At 45.4% G+C, this 24,913-nt stretch overlaps 1 protein-coding gene across 1 annotated transcript in view; it reads left to right on the forward strand.

The window, feature by feature from the left end:
- Nucleotides 1–24,913, forward strand: part of SCARA5 (scavenger receptor class A member 5) — a 92,319-nt gene that overhangs the window by 8,040 nt on the left and 59,366 nt on the right. Inside the window, exon 2 of the mRNA XM_040966109.1 lies at nt 9,546–9,674. Within this exon, the coding sequence (XP_040822043.1) occupies nt 9,546–9,674 (129 nt within the window). The remainder of the gene's footprint in view (nt 1–9,545; nt 9,675–24,913) is intronic.

A 24,913-nucleotide genomic window follows, 5' to 3' on the forward strand; every position in this document is an offset into this window, starting at 1 on the left:
TCTGCATGTCCTTACATTCTTTTCACTGCCTTCCCCGTTACCCACACATGCATTCCTTCTATTGACTTCACCTTTCTTACTTTCTACAAAGCTGAAAAATCTCAGCTCTGGTCATAGTGTTGCACAAGCAACCTGACTTCTGAGGCCCAGCTTTATCAGATGCAGTGTGAGAGTAATAATGCCCATCTCCATGGTTGCTGTTGTGCTTTGAATTAATGGATCCAAAGTGCCAAGTTTTGGGGAGCTGTTGTTCATAATGCCACAGTGTTCAGAGAGGTTCTAAAAATTAGGATCCATCATTACTCCTGAGGCGAGAGCATTGGAAGATGGCAGTTCATTAGTCACAGTTCTCAAGAGGAGAGTGCATCCTGTTCATGCAGAGCCACCAACAAAGCAACAGTGGGGGGCAGGAGGCAAAGGAAGTGGAGGAAAACTTGAGCAAGAGACTTTCTTACGGTTTCCATGAAAAGAAGACGGTTTCCATGAAAAGAAGACGGCGAGACTGGATAGGCAGGCTCCTGATTATCTAGTCTGGATAATTTATCAGGCTCTCACCCTAGAGTTGTCTGGTACTTGGGGTGACTAGAGGAGAGGCCAAGAGGTACAGAGTAGAAGATCCCACTGAGGGGTGGTGGAAGGAAACAGGGCCTGCATTGGTTGACTTGAATGTGGAAAGTGTGTGCGTGGCTTTACTGTCTCTAGGAATTTGCTGACCTTGGCAGGTGGTCTCAACCAGTTAAGAAATGGCTGGGCAATTCTTGTGCCTACCACTTGAAGGTGTGGTCAAGATTTTAATGAGGCTGAGTTGGTCTCAGGATCCACCATAACACAACTGTTCCTGAACGCAAACTGGTTTTTTTGGACACAGAGAAAAAAACAAGCCAAGTTGTTTTTTTGTGTTTCGTTTTGTTTTGTTTTTCTGTTCTCTCAACAGTTGATGATGGAAACCTTGCATCTGATGGGGGTTTTCTCTGCCAACAATGAGTTCCTTTTGTAATGGTTATCAAGTGGACACTGCCCAGGTGTCCTCTTACTCAGTGCAGTTCTGATACTGTTGACCTGGAGGTAGCCTCAGGTCCTGCAGAGGGGTGTCAGGCCCCTAAACAGTCCCACTTCTGAGATCAGTCACAAACACAGGTTACAGGGTGTAAACTTCAGGCTAACCAGCTAACAATTCATTTAACTGGATACACAGGGAAACACTGTTCTCCCATTTACCCACTTATAAAACAACTTACAAAGAAAACAGAAAGGAGTCAGATGTTAGGGATGCCCAGGGTGAGGTGTGGGAGGAGGGAGGTGGCATTTCCATTCCCTCTCTGAGGACACCATCAGGAGCATATGAACTTCTGTGTGTCCAGCTATCAGAAGCTCTCCAAAACTTGTCCTTGGGTTTTTTTTTTTTTAGTGTATGCTTATATTTATTTTTGTATTTGAGGGGCAGAAATAGAGAACCCATCCACTCATTCACTCCCCCCAAATGCTCTGGGGCTGGAAACACAATCATCTACCAGGTGAGCACAGGGATCCAACAACTTGAGCCATTCCTGCTGCCTCCCAGGATGCACGTCAGCCGACAACAGGCAACAAGAGTTGCTGGGATTTGAACTCAGGCACTCCCACCTTGGATGTAAGCTTAGCCACTGGGCCAAATGCCTGCCCCTGCTTTGAATTTTTGGAGGGTGTTGCATTACACAGGCATGATTGATGAAATTACTGTCCATTGGTGGATACTTCAACTGTCAGCCCCTCTCCCAGGGTTAGAAGGTGGGACTGAAAGTTCCAACCCTCTAATCATGTTGCTTTTTCTTACTTTAGAGGGAGGATGTAGAACTCAGGATCACAGCTGTTCAGGAGTCTCTCCTCCAGGTCCAGGCAAGGCTTATTTTCTTGGGTCCCCTAACTCCAGGCTGTTTGCTCTCTTGGGCAGTGTCCCTGCCTCAGGAAGGTGAGTAGCGGTCCCTCCTAGAACCAGGAAGTTGTGGTGATTGCAAAGGCAGAGGTTATTTGGGGCTGCCTGTTACAGCGCAGATTGTACTGTGATGAGTAACCGGAGAGAGAGGAGAGGCTAAGCCCAGTGAAGTCAGCTGCGAGTGGGTTTAATCAAGTTCCTTGCATGAGCTGACTTCCCGCCCATCAATAAAACACTATCTCCACCTGCTTTTCATGAGCTATGGAGACCAAAGAAAACAAAAAGAAAATGACTATTTGTTGTTAAAGCTCAAGTAGGGGACAGTTGAATCACTGAGTCCTGTTTTTATGTTGTTTAGACCCAGTTTCTTTGGAAATGAAATATGCACTTTTATCAGTTCCAATTTATGAGTGTCTTTTTAAATGGCAAAAAAAGAAATCAAAACAGATAATTTTCCCACATGTTCTGAAATGATGATTAAGAAATTGAAATACTAGTTTTCAAGAAGTTAGAAGCTCTGTTTTTCCAAGGGAGTGATACACTGGTGGAGAGGCTAACTCAGAACTCTCCCCCGTGGTCTCACTGTCCATACATGGCAGAGGCAGAGTTTGAATTAGTCTCCAAAGAGCCCTGAACCCACGCTTGTCAGGCATCAGGGATGCTGACCTGCCTAGCTGGGGAGGCTGGGTTCACAGGTACTAAGATTCCTTCTGCAGTGTTACCTTCTCATTGGTGGGGGCCTCTCTGCACATCCTTAGCGTAGTTCTCCAGGGCTGTTTTTGTGTGCATTTTTCTTTCCTCTTTAATTTCTACTGCCAGTTCACCTCCCCACCCTTCAGCACGCGGTATTTTAGCAAAGCTTTTTGGATGTATCCTTGTTCACATTATAAAAAGGAGCCGATCACAATTATTACCTCTGAAGATTAATACAGTATTTTGAGAGAATATCATCTGAAAGTATCACATTAAAAACAAATCAGGATTTTGTTTTTTTAATAGTACTCTTAGAATAGACTTCTTGTTTATTTTCTAAGAATGTGTTTTCACCTTCACTACTGATATAACAAATGCCTGCCCCTACAGTGGTATACCTCTGGGCTATAGATGTGTGATTTTGGGTCCAGTGCAGTATGATGGTTAAGTGGCTAAATTCTCACTTTACACATACCTGAGATCTCATATGGATGCTGATTTGTGTCCCAGCTGTTCTACTTACAATTCAGTTCAATGTTTGTGGCCTGGGAAAGCAGTAGAGGAAGGCCCAAAGCCTTGGGACCCTGCACCCACATGGGAGACCAGAAGCAGCTCCTGACTCCTGGCTTCGGATTGGCTAAGCTCCAGCCATTGTGACCACTTGGAGAGTGAACCAGTGGACAGAAAATCTTTCTGTATCTCCTTCTCTCTGTGCAAATGTTCCTTTCCAATAAAATTAATAAATCTTTTAAAAATGTGATTTACTACTAAATCAGAATCATAGCATCCAGGACAGAGCTCAGGCCTCCATGTGGCTAAGAGGCTGTGAGGATGACTTCTGTATGCTGCAGAGTCAGATGTCCAGGCAGTGCCAGTGAGCTAACCCTACAGTTTATCACCTGGGAGTGATGTTGCAATCAGAAGCCATGGACATGCAAGGAAAGTCAAGCTTTTGTTGGACTTCAGGATGGAGTTTTGCTCAATAATATGTTTTTACAACCAACTTGAATATGTCAATTGTTTGCAAAAGGCCAATGTAAGAGATGATCTTGGCAGCAAAAATACATGTTGGACACATGTGTTTGTTCTTACAAAGCAGCTGAGGGAGGCTTTGGTGTTTTCTGAGTGCTGCTGGCTGAGGGAGAGGCTCACCCTGCCTCAGAAGAGCCTCTGCATTGCTGGGGCAGCTAGCGAGGCCAGCAGGCAATGCCACCCAGTGAGGATAGTGGTACATAACATTCCTTAAAGTACTTAACCATCCAGAGCCTTCTGGGCACTAAAAAGTTTTGTCTGTCTTCTCTCTAAATGAAATCTTAGTGCTCCTCAGTGTTGGTTTTGAACTGATGTGGATCACTTTTACTAAAGTCGATGTTTCTGGAAATGTGGCTAAATATATAGCTAATATTTAAGAGTTAGATATTTATTTTAATGCATGATAAGAAGATACTAATTTTTCACTTCTAGTGATGCAAAGTTTGCTGCTTAAATAAATTTAAAACAGTGGGGTGATTTCAGGAAAATCACAACACAGAAATATGTAGATCTGTCTGAGTTGTGCACGCCCTGCACACAAAGAAGCCTAAGATGAAGAAGCCATTGATCTGCCTGCTTCCAGCACTCACTGGGGTGCTATTCTCCAGGCTGAGATAAAGAGTATCTCCTGTCCTGGCGTTATGGCTTGATTATTTATTTGATAGTGAAGCAGACACACAGAGAGCAAGAAAGGCAGACAGAGCTCCCATCACCTGGATTATTCCTCCAAATACCCACAATAGTTGGGTTTGGGTTTTGCTAATGTTAGGAGCTGGGAATTCAATCCAGATCTCCCATTTGGGTGACAGGGACTCGATGACTTCACCCATCACCTGCTGCCTCCAAGGGTGTGCATTAGCTGGAGATGGGAATCAACGCGAGTTTGGACTTGAACCCAGGGGTCTAATAAGAGATAAGCACATCCCAACTTGCAGCTCTACCACCAAATGCCTGCCACAATCCCACTCTGTACTGACTCCATGTCACCTTGTGTTTGTCTTTTCATTTCTGTTGGTTTGTTTGGAGCCACTGGCCCCTATGCTCTCTGGGCCTCTTGGGTCCCCTTCCCTTGGCCTTGGTGTCTCCTGGTGATGCCACCCTCATTACTGGAGGACACTATGAGATGGAGCTCTCCTCCCTGTGACTCTTCTGCATCTTGGAAGAGTTCCTGCTATGGTTGTTGTTGTCATCGTTGTTGTTAACATTTCCCCCTATCGATCTGGTCTCATGCGTGCCTTTGACTGCAAACATGAACTTCATGTAATAACAAACAGCTTTGTCTGACATCTCCGAAGCTGTTCTCATCCAGAGGAAGGAGGTGTTCTCAGACACAGCATTCACACTTGCAGTAGCTGTTCCAATAGACACTGAGGCTGAAAAGAGAGAACGAATTTCAGCCCATCTTGAAAAGCTGGTCCTTCAAGCTAAGTGCAATGGCTGGCTGCTCGACATAGCCCCTACAACAACCGCCCCAAGGCAGAGGCAGTGACCACCTCTATGCAACAGCTGCCTGTGTGCATCTTGTCACACACCTGCTTCATTCTTCCTTGTATCCTGGCTTCCTGGTCACATGTCTTCTCCCTTTCCCGGGGAACCATCTGAAGAATAGGGGCTCTGTCTTCCTCTCTTGCTTGACATTTCATCACTGAGCACCTGAAAGTGCCAGGAAAGTGGCAAGTTGATGCAGATAATGCCTCACCTTTGTGTAGCTTGTTATCTTTGCATTTCTCTTTGTCTGTTATTTGCTATCTATTGCCGCTAACAAATTATCCCAAAACAGCATATAAAACAAACAAAAGTGTGTTCCACCCATCGTTTCTAAGGAAGTTATGGATGTCAATATTTTTTTACTTGTTTAGATAATTGTTGTGCTGAGAAATGGGTTTTTAAGAGGAAACCGGGAGAGGTTTAGGGAGTGATTCTGATTCAGGCTCCCTCCTGAGAGTGCAGTCAAGCTGGCAGCCAGACCGCAGTGATGGGAAGATTTGACCACGCTGGAGGATGTGGCTTCAGGGCTACACATGTGGTTGCAGGCCTAGGGCCTCTGTTTCTCACCACACCTCCCCTTGGGATGTTCATGATGTGGCAGCTGGCTGATTCCCACATGAATGCTCCACAAGAAGCTGCAGTGTCTTCTGTCTCATCTCAGAAGTGACACATAGTCACTTCTTTTTTTCATTTGTCACACAAAGCCATCCTGGCACAGTTCTGAAGGAGATTATACAAGGGGGCAAAGGATCATTGGAGGAGGTGGTCCTGAAGACTGACTACCCCAGACAGGCAATAGAGAGTGGGTATTCAATGAACATCTGGGAAAGGGGTTGCCCCTATAATTCTTAAGCCAAAACCTCTGTGTTTACTCATTTTTATCAACTTTTATTTCTAATAGACTTCATTTTTAGCACAGTTGCAAGTTCAAAATTAACCGGATAGAATGGAGTTCTCCTACTTGCTTAGTTTCCCACACTGTCAACATACCCCACTTAGAGTGGAACCTTTTCTGGCATGGGTGAAGTTATACTGACATGCCATTGTCCTGTAATCTCTGGCTTGCATTAGGATTCTCTCCTGATGTTGGGCATTCTCTATAGATCTCAACATATGCATAATGAGAATGTCTTGAAAATGCATCAGAACTTTTAATATGTAGAGATGCGACTTGGTAATAACATGGAGTGGGAAATGCTACTGAAATGAGAACCTCCTTTCAGCATTTCATGAGAGAAGAGGACATGCCTTGCCATGCAGGGCCACAGGACTTGGTCAGGCAGATGCTGGAGGGAGTCGAGGGCAGTGCAAATGTCTTTACAGGTGTCCTTGGGAAAGGTAAGGGCAGGGCGGGGTCAACACTTTGGGATTGGTATCAGTGATTCTGGCAGGCTCTGGTCTGTGGGTGTGGTCTGTAGCGCCTGGTACTTGGCCTTGGTATTACTCAGGTTGGGGAGCTGGGGGTTGGCTGTATGAGAGGGATGAGGTGGTGAGTGGGGGATGTCTTGCATCAACCTTTGCATGTGAAAGGTAAGCTCAGTGCAAGCCAACTTGTAGGGCGACACTGGGGAGACACTTTGGCCAGCACCTTGGCCTGTGGTTAGTAGAGGCTAAAGAGACACACGGCCTCTAAGGAAATAAAGTCAGAGTATGTGGTCCACTGTTATAGAATCACACTGGGTATGTCACCACGGGTTACTTATGCTTCCTTCCTTTCCCTTCACCTCCGACAGCAACTGGCTATTTCATTTTATTTTTTTAACAAACTGTCTCCATAGTTTTACCTTTCCCCAAATCTTGTGTGGTTGAAATCATGCAAAATATATTCTTTTCAAATTAATCTGTTTCATATCATAGTATGTTTTTAAATTTCCTCTCTATTTTCATGGCTTATACTTAATTTCTTTTATATGTTGGGTTTTTTTTTTTTTCATTTTCTTTCTAATAAAATAGGAAGCACACTGGCTTTGCAAATCGTACCATGTGGTGTTTTTAACTCTTCCCCACCAAGCTTAAAAAAATGTGAAACATTTCCAAGTCTAAGGACCAAATGGGTGAGAATTCATTTCTCCAGGAGAGTATTTGGCCCAGCAATGAAGACGCTGTTGGGACCCCCATGTCCCTTACCAGAGTCCCTGAGTTTGAGCCCCAGCTTTGATTCTGATTCCAGCTTCCTCTTAAGACACACACCCTGAGAGGCAGCAGGTGGCCGTTCAAGTACCTGTAGCAGGTAGAGTTCCTGCTACCCATGTGAGAGACCTGCTTTGGCCCTCCACTCCTACCACTCTGAAATAAACAAACACATAAACACAGAATTACAAAAGGCATTGGCCCTTACCTTCAGGGACCAAGGCTGTTTGGAACTTAAGGCATCAGGAGTCACTGCAGTTTCACTTGTGATGACAAAACTTCTTGAATATCAAGGAGGTGCTAATGTTTCCTGAGAGGAAAGACAGCACCTGAAACCTGCCAAGGAATTGCAGACATTACACCACCTTTCAGGACATTTTCAGTGATTTCAACTTATATTGCCAGACTTAGCAAGTCAGCAAGTTCCTCTGGTAGAATAGCTTTATTACCCACAGGGGCTGGGAATTAGTGTAATGTGTCCTTATATGCCTTATATGGGATCAGGGTGGGAGACTATCCCTTCTTTGCTTTTACTTGACATAGTGGATAGACCTTAGTAAATTTCCAGGTCCCTGCATAACTGTCTGAGAAGGTTGTCTTGAAGGACAAATAGAGTTGAAGGATCAACCAGGAGTCAAGGCACCTGGGACCTGGTGCAGGGTTTGCCACGATCTGACACTTGATGTTTTTGACCTTTAAACCAAAAGGGGTTGATCGTTAGAATTCACTACAGTGTTGATATTGTGGCTCCATTTTGGGTGGAGGATGGTGAATCCTTTGTAGGTAGGAGGGTTGGGGCTGCCATGTTTTCTGGTGTGTGCTATTGGATTCTCCTCGGTCCCACCTAGCCCATTTTGCCCATTTACATCCCTTCCTGGCCACAAGAAAAGTCTGAGTTTGCAACTCTGAATTCCTGCAACATTCCCTGGATCACAAGGGGAAAATCCTGCATCACAAAGCTCTGTCACCCACAAGTCTACAGTTCAATTTTATTTATTGCAGTTGATACATGGCTCTTTGTTTGCAGTCACTTGTGCCACTCCCTCTAGTGAGTTCTAGGTCTGGGTTCTTATGTTAAATTTCCACCATGGTCTCCGTAGCCCCAACTCCTGGCTCACCACTCTCCACCACCTTTGATACTGTGCTGAGGCCAGGTCCATGATTAAGGAGACACCAGGTGTCGTATATAGCTAGGTTGCTGTTGGTAGTAATCTTATAGGAACCTGTTGGCCTATTTTGACCCGTATGATACCATAGTCGGTATTATTTTCGCTGTGGGACCAGTGCATGCACAGCTTACCACTGTCCCTGCAGTCTTAAATTCTTTGCCACACCGTACAAAATGGTGTCCGATGAGCCACTACTAGAGTTCTTGATCTTCTGGCCATCAGGTCTGAGGGCTACTTGGACCTATCTTGGGTGGAAGCTGTAGGATGTCACATTGTTGTTGCAGCTCACTGAGCCAGAACTTAGCTCACTCTCAGCTCAGTGCATGCACAGTACTGTCCATAGCCTTTGCCTCCTTAAACAAAATGGCACCAAATTTGGCTTTAGCGAGTGGACTGGGCTGTGAAATCCACCCTGTTCCTGCACTGCTTGTCTGGGATCTGCTGGTATGTCTATGCTCCTGGTAAAATCAAACAGACCAGCAGGATGGGCAGTTCTCTGTCTGGCTTCACCGCCTGAGCTCCCGGTAAACGTTCCTTCCCACCTGTTGCTGGTGGAGTTTTGGCTGCCAGTGGAGTTCAGATCTCCACTTGCTGAATGCTATTGGGGTATCAGTCACTGCAACACCACACTGTTGTGTCCGATGCTTTCCAGTGTCTGTCATTCTCTGGGTACCCCTCTGCTTTTATTCCGTTTTCTTCTGTTTCCTGGAATGTGCCCTCTCTGCTTCACATTGGCTAATGTTTGTCCATTTAAATGTGTCCTTAAACCTATTCCGCTATCTTGATTCTATCTTGATTCTCCCTGCCTCACAAAGGACCACATATTCCAGCCTATCTCAGTGTTTTGCTGCTGCACTGACTCAGAGCCTGGCCTGGGTGAGCTTGTAAACTGTGGTCTTACCTGTTAGGCTCTCTCATGGATGCAGACTATGGGAGTAGAGTCAAGTTGAGCCACTTGTAGCAGTGCTGGAAAGCTCATCACCAAGATAGTTGTATTACAAATGTGCCAGAGGGTACAAGAGGTCCCTCTAGAACATCTGTATGTGTCATGAAGAGATGGGGCCAAAAGAGAAAAAGTAAACATTTCAATTGTTTTTTTCTTGACTCGTTTTCTTGTGCAGGTCCATGCCATAAGCGACGGGCAGGTGGCTGTTGTACCCAGCTGGGTTCGCTGTCAGCTCTGAAGCATGCTGTCCTGGGACTCTACCTGCTGGTCTTCTTGATTCTTGTCGGCATCTTCATCTTGGCAGGTAAGAGCGGCCTTTCTGCCCTGGTGTTTTGAGACAAGGAAGGGAGAACTGGAGTCTACTATTCACTCCCTCTGTCAGGAGCCTGTCCTTGTCACCATGGTAGCTTTCGTCTTTCCAGCCCAGCACAACAGTAGAATTCCTTGTTTCATCTGGGGTTGGAAGGGGCTGCATGAACTTGTAGATTATCTACAAAAGCCCAGTAGTTAATCTCCAGCTGCTTGCAGTGACTTCTGGCATTCTCTGCATCACTGTGGGCCTCCCTACACCCTCGTGTTATGCTTTGCCCTGAACAGCCTGGGCATTGCTTTCACTCCTTGTCCTGGGATGCCATGCAGATAGCTGTAATGCACTTGGTGACTTACACTACTCAGGGCCATGGTCAACCTGCTTCCTTTAGTAATGTGGAGTGTGGGAATGGTTTGCCCTGCTTCAGCCAGCCTCCTCCACAATTTCTGCCTGTGAGATGGCCAGGTGATGATGTTGAGTTTGGACCATATCCTCTAGCTTGGAAGAAGCAGAGCCTATAGATGTAGGAATAGATCAAATGGGGGCAGAGTGTCTCACTGACTGGATGCTTTGAATGCCTCTGGCAGTCCCACTGTGAGGGACAGCATGAAGCAGAGGCTGTGGTGGTCTCTTCTGACTCCCACCCAGTGTAAGAGTGGCTCAGTTCTCACCTCTCCCATTGGAGATGTGAGAAGTAAGGGCAAGAGACCAGTTTTAATCCAGTGGGTCTTGCAGGAATAATTTCCTTGTGCTACAATTAGAGATGCAGCTATACAAGACTTGGGAGCTTCTCTTGTGGACCTCCTAGTCTGGCCCCAAGGCAGGCTCATGCAGGTAGGGCCCAATCTCAAGACAGGAGGAGCAAGATACTGTGATGGGATCAACACAGAGCATTGGTGATGCGCAGGAAACCTGTAAGCCACCCAGGAAACAGGATTGTTTCATGGAGCATGGTGAGTTGATTGGGTGAGGTTGTTGGCTAGCCAGAGCTGACTTGTAGCACTGAAAGCAGGACCCTTTAGTTAACTCTAGGGCAAAAATCAGGAGGTTCAAGTTCAGCCTAATAGATGACCCTTCACTGGAAGTCCTGAGGTAGAAGCCCAGGACCTTTCTGGTTTGGAATTTTTTCCATGAAATGAGGCAAGTCATTGGAGCTTAGTAAGGGGCCAGTCAATGCAGCCTATGTCTTCAAATCTCCAAATTTAGGGCAAGGACACACATCAGGCAAGTACCTGTCCCACCAACCAGTGACCTGTGGGGCAGCCAACTACAACTGTAAAAGAAACTCATGATTCATCCCAGGGACCCGAGGATGGTGTCCAGCAAGAACTATCACAGACTGAGCCAGGAAGACTTGAACATATGCTTGGGCTGTTTGGTGAGAGCTTGGGATTGGGGTTTTGTGGGTTTGGCCATCAGGACCATAACAAATTTCTGGAATGTATGAAAAGAGCTTCAGCCCAGCAGGAAAGCTGGACTAGGGTGGTACAAGTGCTCTGCAGAGCAGAGCCTGGTAAGTGACAGAAGAGGGTCTAGGGGACATGGAGTAGACTAGGAGGGGCCAGGAAAGGACTCTGGAAGCCTGGAGAGCCTGGACAGACATGCTAGGGTAGGCTTCTGGTGTCTGAAGGTCTGACCTGTGAAAAGGGTAGAATGTTCTGTGTGACCCAAGGATCGAGCCAGGATGCTGTGAAGAAGCAGCTGACCATTCAGAACAGAGGAGAGTGTCCAGCAGGACTTGGAAGAGCTTGTCCTGCCTAGGAGGCTGGACATGATTTATGGCAACAACCTGGCACATTCAGAATGGAGGGTAGACCACAGTCTCTCCATCTGAAAAAAATGTTGTCGTGCTCCCAGGTTGTTCCAGGTGGAAATCTGTGGAGTATCTGTGGAGCATCATTGTGATCCCTCAGAAACCTGATATGGTGAAACAAACATCTGGGTAGACTGGAACTGATCCAATGACACATAGTGTTGTACTTGACCTTGTGAGTCTGGGTATTTAGCCACTATTGCCTCTCCAGGTTCTTGCCTGGAAAGTCACACTGTTACTTGGAGCAGGGTGGTAGGAGGAGTCATCAGTGGCCTCTCCCCAAGGAGCCCAGTATGTGGAGGAGTGGGGTTCTATAAGGAGGACCCATCCGACGGGGTAGGGAGAGCTTTCTTCAGATGGCCTCAGAGATGCTGTCTTGCAGCAAATACCAAAACAGCAGGGAGATGGGAGATGGGCAGTGAAGTGTGAATCAGAGCTTTCCTGGACCTCTTCTGGGTGTTCTGATGAAGCTGCTTCCTATTTTGTTTTGTGGCTCTTCATTTAAGGGAAGGTATAATAGTTGTGTAATGGAGACTGTCATATCTAGTAACATGTCATTTGACTTCATGGCATTGTAAATTTCTATTTTTCTTTCTATTGTTGATTTTCCGTGCCTGCAACAGTTACCTGGCATAGAGAAAGATCTGTGTGAACCACTCTCAGGCTTCAAAACCTTCCCATCAACACAAATCTGATGTAGTCCACACTGGATGGTGAGATTATGCACTGCAGCCAGGGACATTTCTGAATACTTCCTGGAGAATAGCTCATTAGGCTATAAATGCTTACTCTTATTGTTTCCCAACACAATATGGTTATAACCAATGACATACATATATTATAATCCCTACATGGAACTTCTCTCAACTCATCTCCTTGTCTGATTATTCAAAGTAAAAGGCAGATACTGTACCTTGTACCTGTGAATCATCCAGGTTTCCCGTTGGAGGCTAAACTAGCCATCACCCCAGTTATTCTCTTAGTTGGACTTTCAGCTACCATCTAACTATGTATTCCTGGTTAGTATCCTCTGAGGCACTGTTTCTCAGCATTTCTGGGTTCTGTTGCCTCGGCTCACAGATTCCCACCATCTCCTAAGGAGGCTGTACTGCTGTATTTCTCTAAACTTTTCTCTCTCTTCAACACATTTTGTTCATTGCCTGGGATGATAGTTCCCTACTAGTTTTCATTCTCCAGATTCATTTTGGACAGTGTACACCATTGGATTTAAGTTTAGAAACAAGAGAACTGATAGTGAGTGATTATGTGATCAGGTGATCTTGAATTTAGCACTTTAAGCAAAGCAAGGGGCTCAAGTACTTATAGGGGTTCCGTCTCACTCATGCCTGGTATAAGAATCACTGGAGTGACAATGTGTGGTCATGAGGAACCATCTCTTCCTCTTTTCTCCTATAGAAAAGTGCAGGCATCTGAGGATCTAATTTGGAAGGAACCGTCAGGAAGTTTCTGATGAACATGGTCTTCTCTCAGATATATATATCTGAGAGCAATTTATATATATCTATATCTACCTATATGTATTGTCAAAATAGACAATATAGATACATATAGATATAAATTGCTTTATTTTGACAATATTGACATAGTTGAGTAGGGCACAAAGGGTCAAGGGCTACAGGAAAGTGGGTAAGACTATTATTTCCACATTTTTGCTTTTTTTTTTTTTAAATCTGGGGTAAAGAGAGAGATAAAAGTAGAAGTCCCACCCAGTCTCCCACCAATCACAGGTCCCCAGTATGGGGCATGCTCCAAGGGTCCTGCTCTAGTGGTTTTGATATTCAACAGTTCTGAATTGTTGCCAATCTCACCATTCCAAGCACGATGAAATCTCTCCAGAATCTACTGGCTGACATAGTCCACCTTAGAGTCTCCATCAGCCCAGATTTTCACTGCCAACACATGACTGGGGTAGTTGATTGATCTGTTCTGTCCTCCATCCTCTGTTGCGTTACCAGGTGTCCTCTGCAGGTTCCTATAGACTGCAGGTGCACATATCCTCTATGTGCACCTGAATATGCTGTCCACTGCTTCATCTGAGCCTCTGAGGAGGTTCAGCTTTGACACATGCATTCCATGGTCAGACCATGGAACCTGCACTTCTCTTCATGGTTGGGGTTTTGAGTCTAGTAGTTCGATTAGAAAGATCTCCAAAGGAACTTTGTCTGAGGTGATGCTAGACCAGATTCTTGTGTGTGCTTGCCAATACAGAGCCCGGCACAATCTGTCACCCTGATCAGCTGGTGGTTGCCATTGCTGGGTCAGTTCTGTTTCCAGCCCTGTCTTCCACATGAACCAGTGAGTGTTGCAGTTCAGCCTGATTCTGCCCAGCACACACTCAGCCTTCACACAAACCAGTGGGAGTTGCAGCCTAGTCTGAGCAACCCGCAATAACCCCCACCAGGCCTGCCTCCTGCCCTGGTTCCCATGCTTGTCCGCATGTACTGTAGACATGTCCAGTTTGTCCCACATCCCATTCAGCTCTCCTACATGTCAATGGGCATTGAAACCTAGTTCAACCCAGTTAGGCCCACTATCCAGCCCATGCACATGCTGCTGGGTGCCTTTCTGTCCAGTCAGGTTTGCCCCAGTCCTGGTTTTCATGCTCTCCAGTTGGAGTAGTAACCCAAGAAGGAAGTGCCCACTATTTCCCTTCTGGGCCCACTCCCAAATCATGCACTTTGCAGGTGCCTCTGCAGTTTAGCCCCATGTGCCAGCATGTGCCAGCTGATGCTGCCACAAAGCCCAATCCTCACCCATTCTGATTTATGTTTGCACCAGTAGGGACAGTCAACCAAGCCTGGCTCTTCTTTGATCTGGCTCACATGAGGTCCACTGGTGTTGTAGCTCTGCCCGGTCTGGTCTGCCCCCATCCCAACTCATGCTCTCCAGTGGGAGTGGTGGTCCAGCAGTGGGGCTCTCCACATTACCCCTACCAGCTTTACCCCTTCCCTCCCTGGTTTTTATATGTGCTGGTTGGGTGCTGTGACCCTGTCTGGCATGGCCCCCCTCGCCTTGGCATTTGCCTGTGGGTGCAGGAGCCTGGCGCTGGATGGACCCACCCCCAATTCCAGCTGACACTGGTGAGGGTTACAGTCTAGCCCAGCCAAGCCAGCATCTAATCCCAGCTGTAATGTGTACTTTTATGTGTTGTGACCGAACCTGGCCTGACTTACACTGTTCTGGTGCTTGAATTTGCCAGTGGGTGATGGAAACTGGTTCAGTCTGGTCCGCCCCAACCTGTGCCAAATATAGGCTGATGGGTACCTTTCCATGGCCTGGTCTGGGATGCTCCCTATCGTGGTTCTTGTGCTCAACTGCAGGGACTGTGTCCTGCCAGAGGAGTTGCCTAGGCTACTCCATCAGAACCTCTCCAATGCCAGATCTCACACATACCGGTGGGTCCATGAGCATGCCCTACTTAGTCCACCTCCTGTCCTAGCAGGAACAGTGGCCTTTCTTGACTGGCTTTCAAACCATTCTGGTTCTTACTATTGGATGTTTCAGCCTAGCCAAGGGTTGTCCATACCCAGACATGGCTCATACATGGCTCAGTAGGAGCAGAGACCTAGCCTAGTTCATCCTACATCTACCCTGGTCCTCCAGAGCACCAGATGGTACTGGAGTTTAGTGTGGCTTGGTGCGTCTAGTCCCAGTCTACACTTGTGCCAAGGGAGACTGCAGCCATATCCAGACCAGAATGCAGCCCCCATTCCAACCCCCACACTCATCAGTGGAACCCTAACCCAGTTAGAGTGTCCTCTTAACTCCACAACTAGGCCTGTTCCCAGCCATAGATCTCTCGCATGCCAGTGGTTGGCATAGCCCCTTCCTGTCTTGGCCTTTGCCTTAGATTTTGTGGCCTAGCATTCCTGGCTCATGCAGACCAGTAGGTGTAAGAGCCTAACTCAGCATGACCTGTGTTCCATCCTGATTTCTATTCTTGGTTGTGAGCTAAAGTTTGCTTGGTCCTGCCCCTTCCATAACCAACTCCCTTCCATAACCAGCCCACACATTAGCCAGCTATTGGAACTATTCTGCCCAGCTTGCCCGACCCCCAGACTTGGACCATGTGATCATCAGTGAGAGTTGCAACCCACTAGGGGAGTTTCCCAAGTTCCTCCACTTGACCCACTCCCAGACCCAATTCTCATACATGCCAATGGGTGTTACACCAGTGCCCTGTGTAGTCTGGCCTTCTGTTTTGGCCTGTATGAGCTGGTGAATGTTGCAGCCCAGCCTACCCCACACCATGTTTTTAGGGTGTACATTCAGGTGCTGCTGCTTTGACCAGCCCAGACTGTTGTCAGTTTCTTTACCCTTGAATGATGGCAGATTCCCTGGTCATACCTAGCTTAGCCCATCACCATCTCAGACTTTTTTTAAAATAAAGATTTATTTATTTACTTTAAAAAAGCAGAGTTACGGAGGTCAAGAAAAAGAGACAATAAGAGAGACCTTCCATTTTCTCGTTCACTCCCCAAATGGCTATGACGGCCAGAGATGGCCTGACCTGAAGCCAGGAGCTTATTCCAAGTCTCCCATGTGGGTTCAGGGGCCCAAGCTCTTGGACCACCCTCTGTTGCTTTCCCAGGAACATTAGCAGGGAGTTAGACATGGAAGCATTTGGGACATGAATTTATATGGGAGGCTGGCATCAGAGCTGGTAACTCAATGTACTATACCACAGTCACAGCCCCTTGACTCTTTATCTCAATTCTTTCTTTGTGGAGGAACTAACAGGTCATCGTCATAAACATCCTCAACAAGTACATAATTTTTGTATGAGCACTTGAGGAGTGAAATCAGAGATTAAAAAAAAAACCCTGGAAAGTTAAAGTTTTGAGACATGGTCCTTGCCTGGGGAGGATTTAATATCTTTCTCTCTCTCTCTCTCTCTCTCTCAAACACACACACACACACACACACACACACACACACAATGGAGCTATGATGTAGCTATATCAGGTACTGACTTAGGCAAATAGAGCCTCATTTCTGAGAACTCTAATGGTAGCAGAAGACCTCAGTCTATTATTTGGACCATAGCTATTGCTATTGCTATGGTCCAAATAACAATATGCTAAATGACAACTGAATTGTATGTGTTTCAAACATTTCAAGAAACTAGCTGTATTTCTCTAACATATGGACTTTATGGCCAAACTTCCACCTTCAAATTCAGATTTTGTTCCACTGGAAATCTTTATCAATTTGGGAAAAATAATTTAACCTCTAAGCTTCTTTAGTTTCCCTGTCTATAAATGGGATAGTAATGGTACCAATCCTGTAGAGTGGTTATGAGGATTGCATTAAGTAATGTGTGCAAACTGTTAGTGCCTGACACAAAGAAATTATTCAGTATTATTCATATTATGCTAGGTATTGTCACAGCCGTGGGGATTTTGCTTTCAGAATAGCAAAGGGTCAGAGACCTATTTGCTTAGCGTGAACACCTAGGACTATGTGTGCAAACAGAAATGTGCAATATGTGCCCAATCCCGCATGTTCCTTACAAATACACAAAGGGAGTCTAGAAGCACTGCTGTTGACCTACTGGGAGAGTTCATGGCTCAGTGAGCCTATAAGCAGTATTTTCTGCACTGTGGCTCTTGAGTAGAGCACCCAAGCCAGCTGGGTGCTGGTTCCCCTTCACTCCCCTCCCTCACTATGGCACTGAGAAGCTTAACTTTGGAAGGGACTTCAGATGACCTCTCAACCTCCCAGATGAACCAACTATTGCGCGTTTGCTCGAGAGCAGCTCTGAGTGACAGAGTCTTCTTCCTCATCCTTTCTGACTGCCCCACAAGCTGTTCCTAACTCTTCTTGCAAAAAGAACACATGATTAAGCATTCTTTGCATTCTTAAGATTGCTCACAAGGGAGTTGGAAACGCCTTCCTGAGCAAGCCCAGTTCCTCCAGAAGTAGTGGACCCTCAGACCTGGTTTGGAGATCTCTGAGTGTAGAAGCCTCTGCCTTCACATTTGTCCCATCATACTGAAATCATAACTTTGTGTGCTGTATTAGTCTGCTTTTCATTATGATAATGAAATACCTGAGGCTGAGTCGCTTATAAAGAAGTTTATTTTGGCTCATTTTTCTGGTCTGAGGCTGAAGGCCTACTCTGGGAATGGTCTCCTCACTGGCAGAGTCCAAAGGCAACAAAGGGCATTGCATATACGATACAGAGTGTGTGTGTGTGTGTGTGTGTGTGTGTGTGTGTGGTCTCTATCTGCTTATAAAACCACCTATATTTAGTAATGGAGACTCTACCATGTTGATTGTATCCTAATCACCCCCCAAAAGTGTAACCTCTAAACACCGCAGCTGAATTAAATTTATATATATGTTTATAACTTCTAATGGGGGATTCATTTCAACACATGAGCCCTTGAGGGACAGGATCACTCAAGCTGTTTCCAAAGTTTAGCATGTACCTGCTCCCCTGGCAGTCTTATTCTTTCACAATAAAGTGCCATATCTTCTTCATTTTTATGCCCTCAAAGTTCAACACAATTCCCTGTGTATAGCAAGTGCTCAGCAAATGGACAGGCTAAACTAAAAGGCTACACATAATGACTATCCTTCCCATCCTATCTCTGCATAACCAGTTCCAGATTTGTGTAGTGAGATCAATTAGATAGTCCTCTTGGTGTGTTCTTGCTAGGGCCAAGAGCGCTGAGCTGTGATCATCTTTGATCTGGTCCACAAATGCTGATGTAGCATTAACTTGCATGAGCCTTTCTAGTAATGGCTAATAGTAATTCACACACTGTATCCAAATAAAATATTGTGCAACCCTTAATGGTCAAACCCTCTCACCTCCCCACACCAACTCAAGATCTCTTTCCAAAGACTCAATGCCCAGTGAGGACCCTGGGCATTTCATGTCAGTATAACTGACTTTGTTTTATTTTGTTTTGTTGCTGCTTCACCTACAGTGCAGATCTTGTTAGTAATCTCAGTTCAATGTCATCACGTTGATTTTTGCCAAGCATTACAGCCTGTTGGATTAGTCTGATGCTGGATTCAAACATTTGTCATCTCAGCTTGTGTCATCAGTCATATTTAAGCCTCTGCCCCAACTTGATCCCCATTTCATTGCCTGGTGCCACGTTTGCAGTTCCCTGGAGGATATGACCCAGGGCTCGCTAGCTCATGCATGTGCTTGTGTTGTGGGTGGTGAGGCAAGCTCACCTAAGAAACCCCCATAGTCTCTTCTCTGGATGTCAATTGCACTTCCCTGAGATGCTGATGCCCCTTTGTCCTGCATCCATCTTGGGCTTTATTGGGCTTCCCCAGCAGGAAGTACCTCAGTCTCACTTTGGGCCCAGGAGACTGGGAGGAAAGAGGATCAAGAGAACTTGAAATCCTGACTTCCTCTGTGAAAGCTTCTACTTCCCACGATGATGTGTCTGATATCAATTGTAACTAGAAAGAAAGGAGGCAGCCAACATGTCTGCAAATATAACAGGCATACCACTGGGGGCATCAGAAGACTCCTCATTGATGAGGGTGAACCATGAGGAGGACAGGTCTTGCTGAAACCTTTCCTGACGAGACAAAGGTCCAGATCTGGCCACTGTCTGTTTTTGTAAATAAAGTTGTATAGGAACATAGCCACCCGCAGTCATTTGTGCATCGTGTCTGTGGCTATTTTCACACCACCACCGAGAGCTGAGTGGCTGTGTTCAAGACTACGTGGCCCATGGAGCCTGAAATATTTACTGCCTGGCCTGTTACAGAAAATGCTCTCCAACCCTACTCCAGGCTTAACTCAGGGGTGGAGAAGTTTGTTTCTGCCAAGGGCTGTTTGGATACTTAGAACATCATTTGGGGGCCATACAAAATTATCAGTTTCAAAATTAGCCTGCTATAGATTTATTGAATTTTGAGTCCTGCCTGTGGTTGCCTGGGCAGGGCCAGGCCAAATGATTTTATGGGCCTTATATGGCCTGTGGACTGTATATTCCCTGTGTCTGGCTTGATTGATCACTAATAATTAGCCCTTTCAGCCTTTGCTCCTGGCTTATGCTTTATAGTTTTCACAGATTTCTATGTAAGTGATGTCATCTATTCCCTACAGCAATTTAAGGAATCCAGAAAATAGTTCAGTTTATGGAAAGGGAAACTGAGACCCAAAGGAGTTTCCAGTTCTGGCTCACAGTCCTCAGGTGGGGGTTGGGAGCCTAGACTTAGACTTAGATAGGAATGACATGAATTATCAGGTTCTTGGTCAAAGGCAGACTCTTTCATCCAGTAGCAAAGAGCATGGGTCAGAGCACAATTCGTGGCTTTGCCACTTAATTGTAGGACCTTGGGCAAGTTTCTCAACTTAGCTGGTTCTTATAAATTTGTAAAATCTATTTGAAAACAAGATAGGCAGAAGAGAGAAGGGACATAGTAACAGGAACCAACAAAGACCTTCCACCAAGTGCCTACACAGCCAGGACTAAGCTATCCCAAAGCCAGAAGCTGGGAACTCAATCCAGGTCTCTCATGAAGATGGCAGTGACCCAACTACTTGAGCCATCATGTACTGCCTCTCAGAGTACACATTAGCAAGAAGAATCAGAAGCTGAGCTGGGACTCAAATTCAGGCACTCCGATATGGGATGTGGCAATCCCAAATGACATCTTAACCAAATGCCTGCCCCCATACCTGATTCTTACTGTCCTCACCTATAAAATGAAACTTATAGCACTACCTGCTTCAATTTTGTGGCAAATGCTGGCCTTGGGGCATAGATTTTGATGCCAACATCTTATATTCAATGTACAATAGAAAATGGCAGATGACCCAATTACTTGGATTCCTGCTGCCCAAATGGAAGACTCTGATGAAGTTCTAAGCTCCTGGCTTCATCTTGGCAAACCCTGGTCATTGTAGCCACTTGATGAGTGAACCAGAGGATGGAAGATCTTCTCTCTTACATACTCTGCTTCCAAATAAATTATTGTTCAAAAAGTGTTGTGATGAGATTGAAAGTAGTTCATCCATGTAAGCAGTGTAGAATAGTGTTTGGCAAGCTGTCAGTATCCTCAGTGTTTATTGGGTGATTATAACCACATATTACTGCCACCCACTGTGTAACAATCCAGTCCTTATTTCACCATGCCCTATAGAAAATATCAAGAGAAGCTTTGGTTTGTACTGAAAGTACAGGATGGAGGGAACTTTGGGGTGCTGTGTGGGTCTCAGGGCTTACTGCAAAGCGAGCTTACCTGCTTAATCAAAAAGAAAACTAGAGTGGACTGGAAATAATTCCTTGCTTCTTTCCACAAATTCGTGTCTCCCTATCAGTTGCTTGGCCTTGCTGTCTGACAGATCCCTCTTTTCCTCTGCTTTCTGTGACTTCTTCAGCAAGGTGTGCCACTGCTAGGAAACAAATGGAGCCTTTGAGTGTGGGATTTAATTGAAGCCCTGCAACAAGCAAACTCTTGTTCCTCACCTTTTTATTTGAGAGAAGTTATGAACGCTACGGTTTCTGCCTCAATCCTGTAAGCTTTGTGCCTTGGCTGACCGTGCCCAAGGCCTTGAGCCCTGTCCTATCAACACCAAAACAACAGCTCCTTATTGGGTGCCCATGATGAGCCTGGCACTGCTGTTTGAGACATGGGGAGCTGTGAGGAAGGATCAAGAGGGGCCTGCCTTGAGAAAGCATGAACAGATAGAGCAGATAGCTTAACAAAAACTATAAGGCGATGTGGAATAGAGGTTTGGGAACTTGGCAAGCCCAAATTCCAGTAACAATTTGACATTTATGAGCTGTGATGAGAGAAAATTATTCAAGCCTCTCTGAGCTTCTTTCAAAAGCCATTAAAATGGGAATAATAATGATCACTTGTCTGCGTCATGAAGACTCCGTGAGCTAGCACATGAAGAGCCTTTACCCAATGTCTCGCTTACAGCAGGTCTCAATTGACGTGTCCCTGAAAATATCAAGACAGAGGTCCTAAAGTATTCTGGAAAGCTCCAGTTAAATTCCATGAGGCAATATCTGGGTGCCCTTTGCTGTCTCATCTCTGCCTACCCCACCTATAAACCTTGACATAATTAGAAATTCAGTCCTTGGCTTCTTCCTGCAAATTTTTCGCTGAATGATATTCCTGGTGACCATTAATTCCATCAGATTTTGTCTTGTCTTAACCTCTGACTCTTGCCCTGAATTCCAAACTAACATGACATGCCCAGTTGTTCATTTAGGAAGCACCTCAAATTCAACGTGGAATCGAAACTTACAGTTTTCCTTCCCAAGCCTGTTTTCCCTAGGTCTTCTCCATATCTGTACTGACACCTTGATCTGCCCAGGTGTATGAACCCCAAACCAAGGAATGTGTCTACACTTACCTCACCCACCTCCCCTGTTCATGCCATCAGCAAACCCAGTGGTTCCTTGCCATATGTTTTGGGCAGCGTTACTAATCAATGCTCAGCAGTCATTGGTAGCCAGTATCCCTTGTCTCAGGGTTGCCCATCTCTACTGGGGTCTTTGGAGTACCTCTCCCTCAGTTGTCCCCTGGATGAACATGGAGGAGAACAATGAGGAAGGTGTCCACACTGACTTCCAGATGGCAAAGGATCCACTTCCACAGGCCCGTGCTGTTCCTCTCCAGAGGGAGTCCTGCTGGGACGCACTGTGTTTCTCCTTTTTGCTGTTGTCAAAAACAACAGGATCTGGCCAGTGTCCCCTGTGAAGCGTTGTCTGTGCCTTGTCTGCCAGAGTTTTGGGAAAACTGCATCATTCTGGGAGGAGTTGTGGAAAGGCATCTCTCATTTGCCGTTAGCACTTACCCCCGACCCTGAGCCATGATCATTGAGCAATGGATAAACAGATTTCTTTGAGGGAGTCTGTGTCCTTGTAGAGCCCATTAAAACAGTTTATAAGTCTTTAGCTCAGAACTCCTTCTCTACTGTCTCAAGGATATGATTACAAGGAGACTGGCATATGTAAACTCTTAGGCACGTGACACACAATCATCAAAACCGGAAAAAAAAAACAATAAACCCTAAGTGGCCAGTCCTAGGGGGTGGTTTAGCTAAATCACAGCAACTCAACACAAAGGAATATTACACAGCCTTTCCCAACAATAACTGAAGCCATGAGCTGGTTTTCATGTTTATGAGATCAGATGAAGGTAATAGGCACCCCAGCTGTGTGCATGTGTGGTAAGCACTGTTATGCAAATATATATACACAAGGACAAGGGCTGGAAGGGAGCTTGGAGGAATGCAAACAGCTATGGGGTGTGTGTGTGTGTCGGGCGGGACAGAGGTGGGGGGGTATAGCTTGTGCTCCAATTATTCTCTTCCAGTTGTCTCATGTTGCTGCTAATGGAGCCACCTTCTTACAAAGTACCAAGGATCCCTCTCAACCCTGCCTTCACAGCACCTGCTTTAGACTGTCCCCATTAGGAAGAGGTATCAGATGTCTTCTAGTCTTTCTCCAGGGGCTGGCCCACCTGGTCACAGACCTGAAGGCTGAGGTGCACCTAGTCAGGTGGATGAGGTGGCCCTCATCCTCACTGCAGGATTTTTTTCGGACCCCCTCCCAGTGAATGCAGATCAACCAGGAACCAAAGTGCTGAGCCAGGTGGGGCTTGGCTCTTGGATAACAGCTCTCCCAGGACTCCAGTCTTCCCAAGTCCACTGCTCTGGCCAACATACCAGCAGCCTCCAGTGGAGAAGGAGACAGGGCAAGTGGGGTTCCAAGAGTGAAGAGAAAGGAGGGTGATTTCCACAGGGAAGGCCGTGTGCCAGCTACTCCTCTCTCTGCCCATCTGTGTGCAGCTCACACAGGACAGCTGTGGGCGTTTGTATGGGGTCTGCTCTTAGGGTGAGATCTATGAATTCACATACCTCATATACACACAGAAAAGGGTTATGTGATCATGCTGCCAGTGACTAAACAAAGCATATGAACTCTCAGAGATGGGTGTGCAAATGTCCTTGATAAAATTGAGACTTATGGAAAAGTTCCCATTGAGTAGGCATTTGGGGCTAGAAGACTTTTTTTTTTTTTTTTTTTTTTTGCCTTTGTGTCTTGGACTGTATCCCACAGCTGGAGCAGCCAACCCTCAGCTGTTTGTTTTCCTTCCTTGGAGAGGGACTTGGGAATGTTACCCACCAAACCCCAAGGGAATGGCCAGTTTGAAGAGTTCTCAAGTCTTGGGCCATACAAACCACAAACACACGGAGCCCCCACACTACTGCCTTCTTTAGTCAACAAATACTATTTGAACTAAAAATGTAGCAACACTATTAGGATATGGACTAAAATCTACAGTGCTATCACTCCAAAGTCACTTTGGACAATTCTGGTTTTTAAGAAACCTTTTTGTGTTGGTGTGTATATGTTTGCTTACTATTAATGGCATGAGCATAACCCATGTTGTTATTTAGTAGACCCCACAAGCGGTCATTTTGAGAGCTTCATCAAAGCCCATCTAGTTGATGTGCATTGGTTTGGTTACTCTCAATTGCTCATTCATGACTTATCCAGCTCTTCACTTCTACAAGTAAGATTGCATTGATTTTTTTTCCCCCTACACCCTTTCCTTTCTTTTGGATTATTCCTTGGCACAAATTCCCAGGAGTAAGATTATTTTACAAATGATATAAACATTTTTATGGTTCTTAATACATTTGCCAAATTGCTTTCCAAAGTTGTTTTGCACAGTCATCAGCAATGCACAAACACCAGTTTTCACCATAGCTTTGTCAGCATGATATAGAGTTGTTTTGTTATTTTAAAAGAGATTTCCTTTCTTAAACTTTGTATTTCTTTGATAGTTAATGATCTCATAAATTTTTTCATACATTTGATTATTGTACCATTTATTAAAGGGAACAGATTCTTTAAACCTTTTGTCTGTTTGCTATGTAGGTCAAATTGGGCATTTATTAAGTATTTACTCAATGTTCAGTACCATAATGTATTTGGGGTGACCGAGAAACTTAAAGACTTGGTTTTTATCTTTCAGAAAACAATAATAAGCAATCATGACTTATTTATTTGTTATTGATTTCTTTGCACACAACCCACTGGTTTGTACATGCAATAAATTTTTGTTGCATTTGGTTTAATCCCAGATGGCATGTTTATCTTCTTTGTGGTTCATGGAGATCTACACCAAATTCAAAGGAATGCAGAGTCAGAATGCAAAATGACCTTGGAACCCAGAGAGATGATTTAATATGGATGAACATGATTAGTGCATTTTGGAGTGGGGGAAGATCTGGCACGACAAAAATTTTTTTGATTTTTAAATTTTGAATTGATACTTTACAATCACACATATTCATGGAGGACCATGTGATGTTCCAGCAGATGTTTGGCAGCACTTTTAGTGGAAGGTATAGGGGTTAAGACTGACTATTTGATCAGTTTGTGTAAATATG

The sequence above is a fragment of the Ochotona curzoniae genome, unplaced genomic scaffold (genome assembly GCF_017591425.1).
Source record: "Ochotona curzoniae isolate NIBS_2020 unplaced genomic scaffold, NIBS_Ocur_1.0 scaffold_4505, whole genome shotgun sequence".
Classification (NCBI taxonomy): domain Eukaryota; kingdom Metazoa; phylum Chordata; class Mammalia; order Lagomorpha; family Ochotonidae; genus Ochotona; species Ochotona curzoniae.